The 9,293-nt window shown below is 44.7% G+C and overlaps 1 protein-coding gene across 1 annotated transcript; it reads left to right on the plus strand.

Annotated features, from left to right (window-relative positions):
• The first annotated feature begins 756 nt into the window (after positions 1-756).
• On the plus strand, positions 757-5,183 carry SLC25A38 (solute carrier family 25, member 38). Its single transcript, XM_010284704.1, has 6 exons — positions 757-878; positions 1,520-1,604; positions 2,120-2,299; positions 2,770-2,938; positions 3,515-3,681; positions 5,061-5,183. Exons 1-6 carry the CDS (start codon positions 757-759, stop codon positions 5,181-5,183), a joined length of 846 nt encoding a protein of 281 aa, XP_010283006.1.
• The last annotated feature ends 4,110 nt before the right edge of the window (positions 5,184-9,293 follow it).

Genomic DNA, 9,293 nt, shown 5'->3' on the forward strand with positions numbered 1-9,293 from the left:
GGCAGTGGAAGGCAGGCTTGTGCAGCTCACTGCGGGAGGACACATTAGTGGCACTTGAGCGTGCCCCTCCAGAAACCACTGTGCAGCAAAAAGCTGTGCCATCATTCTGCTCCAAGTGGCATAGAAACTCGTTTTTCATTAACAAAACACCGTTGTATGTTTAAAAAAAAAAAAATCACCCTGCTGCATGGTTTGTGCCTCCTGCCTTAGCACCCAAGAAGTGCTGGGAGGTGGCAGACAGTGTGGGTAGAAAAACGGGGCCGTAGCTGAGCAGGGCTGTGCTCTGATTTGGGTGCGTTTGAACGGGGTTTGGGTGGTGGGCACTTGTAAGGGAGAACCCCGCTAGTGCCTGTGGCAGTGGGGGACCTTGGTGTGTAATGGGGAGGAAGGGTTAGAGGCGCTGCCAGCAGGGTGCTGAGCAGAAGTGGATAGGATTGAGGATAAGGCACAGGTAGTTGGTGGGGTGGTGGGAAGGGGGGCACCCATTTCCTTTGATATGGCAAATGGTTACCAAATGGCTGCTAATATACTTGTAAAGTGGTTGGAATGGCAAGGAGCTTGTGGAACAATCTCCTGGGAAAGGCAGAGGGATCAAAAACCACAAATAAAACTTGATCAGGGTCTGAGCGGCAGTCCTTAGCATCTGGGGTCAGCTCGTCTTCCTTTTTTATAACATATGACATATCAGCTGCTATATTTCCTCTTGTGCCATTCTTAATTAAATGGCCATTTAAAGTCCTCTTCTTCCTCTTGCAGATGCATCCAGTCCTAAAGGCCTTCGTGTGTGGCTCCATCAGTGGGACTTGCTCCACACTCCTCTTCCAACCCCTTGACCTGCTGAAAACCCGCCTGCAGACTCTGCAGCCTGCTGTGAATGGGTGAGAGTGGGCATGTGTACGCGTGGTGGGTGTGGGGGTGCTCTACCATAGGCTCCTGCCTGATTTGCTGGCTGTGGCTTGGAGTTCGGGGTTGTGATTCAGATACTTAGGGTCTTTCTGAAATAGGAGGTATGTTTTTATAGCGTGGAGAAGGATTGGTATTTTGCTCCAGAAGAGAGAAAATGGCTGCTCTTGTGAACACTAATAACATGTAACCTCGGCATTTGTCTGTACTCATCTGAAAGACTAGTGTTTGCTGGAGTGGCTGCCATGCAGTTTCACAGGATGTCCTCTGCCTGAAAAATCCTGTGCGATTGTCACATAACTTTTCAATGTGTGCAGCCACTCCTGTTTGCTTGGTGTAATCAACCATGATTACATCTGCTGCTGCTAACAAAGGGAGTGAGCAACTAAAAATGCTAACTAGAGGCCTCTAACATGCGTTACAAGTGGTGGGAGAGCAGGTGTCAGAGAAGCCCTGGAAAGAGCGACCAAGAAAACCAGGCTGAGTTGACAAAGAGCACCTTGGAGGTGCTGGGGTAATGCACAGAGATACGAGTGAAAGGGGGTGGCTGCAGAGTACATCTGCCAGAGGGCAGAAGCAGGGCGTCTCTGCAGTTCCTATCTTGTCTTCCTTTCAGGTCCAGTCGTGCTGGGATGGTAACACTGCTCTTTAGGGTTGTTCGTACTGAGAGTCTTCTGGGGCTCTGGAAAGGTGTCTCTCCAGTAAGTGGCTGTTTTAACCCAGACTTCAAAAATAAATAGATAAATAAACCTACTGTTTATTACCATCTGTGGCTGCCTGGATTTAAACAGCCAGCTCTTGTACAATTATGAATGAAACCATGTGATTTAGATTAAATTGTACTTTAGGGAGTTAATATTGTGAATTCCACTGATTTGGTCATGGCAGTCCCTGTGGTTTTGCAGTCCAGAGCAGCTGAACACTTGAATACTTTTGCAAATGTGGGGTGGCAACTTCACCAACTTAATTTTGTTTTGGAATAGCTTGTTCCTAGAAAACTGCCATTGAGGAATGTGTTAAATCCGGCCATCATTTGAATCAATTGGCTCTCAGTGACGTAAATGATTTTTACCTTATCTACTTTCCTCAGCATGTTAGCCTTAGTGATTTTTTGTTTTCCACAAAGATTTCTGTTAACAGTCTCTGAAATGTTCCATAGTACATTTTGTCTTATGTATGCTTTTTCTTTCTTCATCTGCTTCTGTTTTTTCTGAAGTCCTTTGCAAGATGTATTCCTGGGGTTGGGATTTACTTCAGCACTTTGTACATGATGAAGCAAAAGTTTCTAGTGGACCATTCACCCACAGCCCTGGAGTCTGTCTTTCTGGGTGCCACTGCACGTGCAGTTTCTGGGATTTGCATGTTGCCAGTGACTGTAGTGAAGACCCGATATGAGGTGAGTATGACTTCTTAATTAGTTCCCTGTTAATGATGTCACATGCCTTCCTCGTGATGAAGAAGAAATTCTGTCTGGAGAGGGTTGCTGCCACTTGGGTGCAGCCAGGGATGTAGTCCTGATTTCATCCTGGTTCGCACATTGCACAGGAAATGCCACACACTGATATTTAGGCAAGAAGTGTAAGATGAAACAGAATTCACCCTGAGATTTTTAAGTTTCAGTTGTATACAACATTTGTGTAGCATCTTTAATATTTTACCTTCCCAAAGGTTTGTTTTAAAGGCTGAGGTAGATGAAACCCACTTTTTGCCTTGGGCTGTCCTCCGTGCTGCCACCTCGAGCATCATATTAAGTGCGTGGTACCATTTGCTTGCATGCTGTCAGGGGTCCACACACCTCAGGGTGTGTGTAGGTCTCCTTGGCCTGTGCCTGTCACATGTATGACTGACTGTTGTCTACCCTTGCAGAGTGGAAGATTTGGCTATGGGAGTGTATATGGAGCTCTGAAGAATATCTATCAGACGGAAGGGGCTCGTGGCATGTTCAGTGGGCTCACTGCAACGCTGTTGCGGGACGCACCCTTCTCTGGCATCTACCTGATGTTCTACACACAGACCAAAAAACTCACACCTCAGGGTAAGGCTGAACGTTGGAGGCTGTAATGAAAAATGTTTCTCTTCTCACATCTTGCCCTGCAGTTGGCTGCCTGCGTGCCTTGCTTATTGCCCTCTTCCTCAGTAGTTAAATTAGTCTCTGGTAGGGCTTTAGGTGGGACAGTCACATTTTCCTGTGGAGAACTGTAGACCTATAGCTCAGGTCAGTGTAGAAATGGAAATGGGCCCTAAATAGATTGATTGTCTTTATGAATACTGATGCATAAGGTGGGTTAGTGAACAGTTGAAAGAGAGGATGTCTTCAGTGGTGCTTTCTGCTGCTGGTTGTCTTGTATACTGATCAGTTTCCACTAAACCATCTTTCCTTTTCTGAGTTCCTGTCAAATTTAGTTCCCCAGGAAGTGAGGCTTTTTAATCATGCTAACTTTTGACTAGTAGACTCTTTTCCTCTTGAAAGGTTTCCTCTACTCTCCATGGATTTTAACTTCTCTTAGACTCCGATATTGATTTAATCATGCAGTAGCTTTTCACTTTGTCACACAGCCTGAGTATTCCTGACCTGTTTTGTATCTGAGTGCATTCCCTTGCTCTGTTGCAGACCAGTTGGATCCAGTGCTCATGCCCTTGCTGAATTTTGGCTGTGGGATCTTTGCGGGAATCTTGGCCTCGCTGGCAACGCAGCCTGCTGATGTCATCAAAACACACATGCAGTTGTCCCCCCAAAAGTACCACAAGACAAGACAAGCCATTGCCTTCATCTACAAGGTGAGGTTAATCCCTTCTAATATGCACAATCACAGCCTCACTTCTGATCTCCTTGCTGGAGAAGCACAGCTACGCTAAGAAAGTTGTTGCTTTTTAAAGGAGGTGAACAAATGTGACAGTCAGGCTAATCAGTGTCAGCATTTTCAGAAACTGGAGTGGGTCGTGCTGTGGGAGACAGGCTGAATCTCTTGTCACTGGTTTATGTGCAGACCTGTTCAGTAATAACTGGAAAGTGCTCTGGTGGTTGGTCTGAAAGCAGTCGAAGCTTCAGTCCATTCCTTGCTTTTCCTTGTCACCCCTACTTCAGGGGCCATTGTCACTAAGATGTGTTTGTTGCTCTTCTTGAATGGATTACAAGGCAGTGAACTTGCTCCATGATTGTTCTTGCTATTCCTCAATCCTCTATCTGTTTTCACAAAATTACAGATGATGGGGAATTGGAGAGCAAGCTCAGAGTACTGGAGCACAAAGGTGGACATATTCCAGCAAGTATCTCTCCACACAGACCCACTTCATGTTTCAGGCTGGTGAATTATTTCACTTCAGTTCTGTCTGTTACGTATTGATTCTTACACTGGTAGCGACAGAAAGCACTTAGCTTGTTTCATCTTAACTTCATTTCAGCTTAGCTTAGTATGTAGGTTTGGAGGAGCTGTGCTTACAGCTGCTGCCACCTCTGCTTTATTGGTGTAGGCACATTTGTGGTTACTACACTGGGGCAAAGGGATTCTTTAGTGTGTAGCGTAAAATGCCAGTTTCAGATACAAACTGGCTACAAAACAATGCTTTGCCCTTTGGACACTAAAAGAGAAATAAATGCCCAGATATGTATCTCAGGAAATGGTATGGGGGTGTACTCAATGCCCACCTTTCCCTTCCTGCCCACAGAAGGGCAGATCTTGACAGGTTTGCTTTGTTTCCCTATTGAACTCTATTCCTAAACAGGAATCTCTTTATTTGTGCATGGTACATTTTTCTCATATGGGAATGTTTTTTACTTCAGTACTTACAAATCTCAGTTTTTACAGAATAGCTAAGTGACTTTTGTAAATATGAAGCTCTAAAGCAAAGACAAGTCATTTTCCTGAAGTTCGCTTTCTCTTTGTTGGGCTTGAGTGTGGCTTTCCCCATCCATTGTCCCCATCCTGGCATTCCCTTCTCCACTCACTGCTCTTCCTGCTTTCTTGGGTAGCCCTGCAACTGCACGGTGCTACAGGTTCTTCCTGAACATTAAATGCTATTTAAGCCTGGGTCTTTCATAAACTGATCTGGATCGGAGCTGAAATATATCCTGTGCTGTTCCATGTAATAAATGATGAGAAATTAAAACACTAGAGGCAGATTGTAATGGATTGCTCTTTGCTTATCTCCTGTTGCAGGACTTCGGGTTGGTTGGCTTTTTCCGAGGTGGTGTGCCCCGTGCCCTCAGGCGCACTCTGATGGCAGCAATGGCATGGACAGTGTATGAACAGATGATGGAAAAAATGGGCTTGAAATCTTGACTGACTTGTACAAGAAATGACCAGCTTCACTCCTCCTCCTGCTTGCTGTGATCAGCTGGCACTAGGAAGTTCCCAGTTCCACAGAGGAATAAGCCTTGCTCAGCTAGGAGCAAGCCCTTCTGAGACAGGGGATTAGGCCTTTTTGCAAGTAGAGGAAAGGGAGGATGAGATCTTTGCATCATTTGATCAATGGATTCCAGAAGGACTGCACTTGCAGACTGCCACGGGAAATGGCAGGGTTTCCACAGCCTGGTAATATGCTGAGAAGCCCCTTTTAAAAACAGCTCTGTGCTCACCACCTTTATGCAATGAGATATTGCTGAGCAAAAGTGTTGGAGGAGAAGACAGTAACTGCAGAACCTGCTAGCCTGTTCGTTGCTTCTCTGGCAAGTAAGGCCACCATCTGATGTAGATCCTCCTTCCTCATGTGCTTTGCTCTCACAGGAGAACTTTGCAGACCATGGTGGGAGACTGGATGTGTCTCTTAATGCTTATATCACAGGATTGGGTGGAAGAGAAATGAAGTGCTGAAGGAAAGCTAGGAATATGGTCTCTGTCATCACTATTGTACTGTGCATGATAGCAGAGAAGGTAACTGCAACCTCCTTGCTATGTCGTGTTACTATGTAATTGAGCATCTTAACACTCTTGAAATGGGATTCTGCCTCCACAGCAGTGTTTGCACAGGAATTAAGAAGCATAAGGCACTTTAGAGTTGATTGCTACCAAAGTTCTACTTGTCTCTGAAAAACATTTTTTTCCTCTTGGTCTGACTGTATCAGGAACACTCAAGTATTTTTTATTTTTTTATCCAGTTGTACTAGAGACTTTTTTGCTTCCTATTACTAATTTGTTAATCCCCGATCAACACCCTCAGTGCAAGCTGGTCCTTGGATGTAGCTTTTAGGGTCATAGCTCATAATGCATAAATGTATAATGGAAGCAGATATAGATACTGACACTTCAGTTTTCCCTTAAAAGCTGCTGCTGATTGCATGTGGAATATGATGGGGTTTGGAAAGAAAAGGCTGCTCTTTTCTGTAAGCTTTCTCCAAAGTTTGAAATCTATGAGTGCTGGTAGGGAACTTAATTGTCTTTGGGCTCCACGCAGACCTTTCACAGTTTCCTGGCTGATCATTTTCTTTTAGCAGGTAGTCCATATTTCATATTCCTGAGTTTAGGCTTAGAGATAAATACACTTTTTTCATCCACTGTGCCTTGTTCCTCATTTCTGCTTTGTTACACAGACCTTGCAGTGTGTGCTGTCCAAACTTGGGTACAGCTGGCTCCTCTCTTCACTTGTGCCTCTGTGCTGGCTGGCCGGCTTGGGACTCTTGCAGCTCTGTTGGCGTTGCCACAAAGCTGGGCAGGGAAGTGTGCGTCCTGTTCTGTAGTGTGCCTTGCAGAAAACGTAGCTTTGACTTTTATTTTCTTAAATATCTAGGGATATTACAATCCACTTTAGAAACAGAGCGTATGTGTCTAAATACAAAGACATGACACTAGCTGTACAAACAACCAGTACTACCTACCTGTTGTTCGTAAAATTTAGAGCGTACTTTGCACAATCACTGCTGTCCCTGGCAACCTCCTGAGCACAAGAGTAGAGGGGACATGGGTTGTAAAAGATGTTCTTTACCAAATTCCAACTCCAAGAAGGCTTGATGACTGATGTGGAAGTTAAATCTGAGTAAAGTGTAAGGGGATGGGCTGGAGGCTTGGAAGGCACTGCCTGTTTTTAGCCTCATCCCATCTGCGAGGGAGGACTGGTGCTACACAGTACAAGGGTCTCCAAGAATAGTGGTGGAGAGTCCTGTCTGCACGTCTGCATGTTAATAATAGAGCACTGCATCAAATCATTCCACGTTCTGACTGACAAGCTGTCAGATTCCCTCTGCTACTTAACTGTCAGGCATGTGGGCATGTAATATGCCAGATCCTAAATATGAAGAACTGTTCTTTCTTTTGCTGTCCCTCCTACCATTAGTGACCTGAACTCATGAGAGCGCGTGAAGCAGTGGTAACTGCACATCCTGATGTTTGTTATCCTGAGCACTACTGGCACAGGGAGCTGGAGAACCAAGTCCAGGATTGCTGACCTGGCAGAGTAAGGTGGCAATTACATGAGTTGCCTCATTTGCCTTCTATTCCCCTATCCATGGGATCAAACCAACATTGTACAGGGAGCCTGAACTTATTTGGGGCTTTCTCAATCTGGTGTGTGAGCTGGATCTGTTGATCATCCTCGGCTGTGGCAGTCAAGGGCTGCGTACGGTCTTGCCTGCAAGGTGCTTCACAAATATTTTAGTTCCTGATTTAGCTATGGCAAAGCAGTGTGCAACTTGTGCAGACAGAAACTTAGGCTCTTAAAAATGAGGCAAGAGAGCAAAGAATGCCAGGTGATAAATCTTGAATTTGAGATGCAGGAACACTTCAGTGGCTTTTATACCCTATAGTCCTGCCTGGTCAAGTAAGAAAGTGAGAACTAGGGAATTTATTCTGGTGTGCCGATGTTTTAAAGTCTACTGATTTTTTTTTTTGATTTTTTTTTTAAATCTGGGTTCAGGCCTAAAGCAGTGTTAGTTGTTCCTGTGGGAAAGTTGTTCCTTTGGGAAAGTTCTTCCATTCCGTTTACTTTATGGAGAATGAGGAGGCTCTTTGTTGTTACAGTAGAGTGAAAAAGTGTATGTTTTTGACTTGTGAATTAGCCTGGGCTCCTTTAAGTTTAATAGAGAATCTAAACTGCACTGTGTTTCATCAGCCCTCAGTGCTGCAAATCCAAAAACTTCTCTATGTGGGAGCTGGGGAGAGTCGGTTCTGCAGTGCCAGTTTGTTGTTTGGTTTTTTTTATTATTTCTTTTGTTGGGTGTATTGTGTTTGTGTGGCAAGGTTTTGGTAGGGAGGGGCTACAGGGGTGGTTTTTCTGTGAGAAGCTGCTAGAAGCTTCCCCTATGTCTGATAGAACCAATGCCAGCTGGCTCCAAGATGGACCCACCACTGGCCAAGGCCGAGCCTGAGCCCATCAGTGACGACTGTAGAACCTAAATGCAAAGTAAATCAACTAAAAGATCTGGACACAGGTGCTCAGTCACCTACATGCATCATGCCAGCAATTCAACACTAACAGTCCTATCAGATAATCGTTTCCAAAGCAGTCTTAGCTTGGATTCCAGAGAAGATGGTGTAATCAGTTCTATATATGGCAGGATCACAGCCGGATCCCTCTCAGTATGACCGTCGTTGCTGGCAATACACCGTTGGTGAACGTGCATTATCTCTGCTTGCCCCTGCAGCTGTGGTGTAAGAACACAACTGGGTAACATGTTGAGGCAGTCAGTATTTAAGTGAATTGTAACGACACGAGAAATAGTCTAATTATTTATATTTTAGAAACCACATTTCCATTCATCCTGTGCTGATGACTTTTTTTTTTCCCCTTGCACTTTTTAAACAGAACTGGAGCTTTGGAACATTGTGTAGGTTTGAGTATTGTGAGTGTTTGTGTGTCTGTATAAAATATTTACGTGAGAAGGTGTATTATATGTTTCTGTTAAAAACTGATTGCCAAAATGAACCATGTCATCTCTTCAGTGTTTCTTTAAAAAAAACAAACAAGGGATGGGATGGGATGGGATGGGATGGAATAGAGGCTTAAAAAAAGCAAAAGAAGTCTCCCAAGAGAACAAGACTATTGGATGAGTTCAAAGCCCATACAAAGCAATGCCTATTCCCTTTTTCTATGGGGTATAATACACACAGGCTCTGCTAGTACAACCTAAATCAGCTTTACTTAAATGGAAAAAACACATAGCAATGGGGAATCTTGTCTTTTTCACAGCTTCCTCTGCCTGCCTGCTGTGTGTAAAGACTGATGGAAAATGAATCTCCATATGAGCTGGTGAAACACCCGCCTTTAGGACAGAGGGTTTTTGAGCACTCTGGGGAGAGACTGTTTTTAATCTCCTGCCAACCAGATCTTTGCTACTCAGGCAGTGTGATCTCAGCAGGTGACCAGAAATTGTGCCTGGGACATAATCCTCCGCTGCAAGGCATAGTGCAAGGTGATGCTGGATTGCTGGGATCTCCCCTTGCTGTCACAGTGTGGTCCTG

Source organism: Phaethon lepturus, unplaced genomic scaffold (assembly GCF_000687285.1).
Source record: "Phaethon lepturus isolate BGI_N335 unplaced genomic scaffold, ASM68728v1 scaffold41023, whole genome shotgun sequence".
In the NCBI taxonomy this organism is placed as follows: Eukaryota; Metazoa; Chordata; class Aves; order Phaethontiformes; family Phaethontidae; genus Phaethon; species Phaethon lepturus.

Coding starts and splice junctions, on each gene's coding strand:
- SLC25A38 (XM_010284704.1), top strand. CDS start 757: ATGCATCCAGTCCTAAAGGCCTTCGTGTGTGGCTCCATCAGTGGGACT. Junction 2,939..3,514: donor CAAAAAACTCACACCTCAGG/GTAAGGCTGAAC, acceptor GCTCTGTTGCAG/ACCAGTTGGATCCAGTGCTC. Junction 3,682..5,060: donor CCATTGCCTTCATCTACAAG/GTGAGGTTAATC, acceptor CTCCTGTTGCAG/GACTTCGGGTTGGTTGGCTT.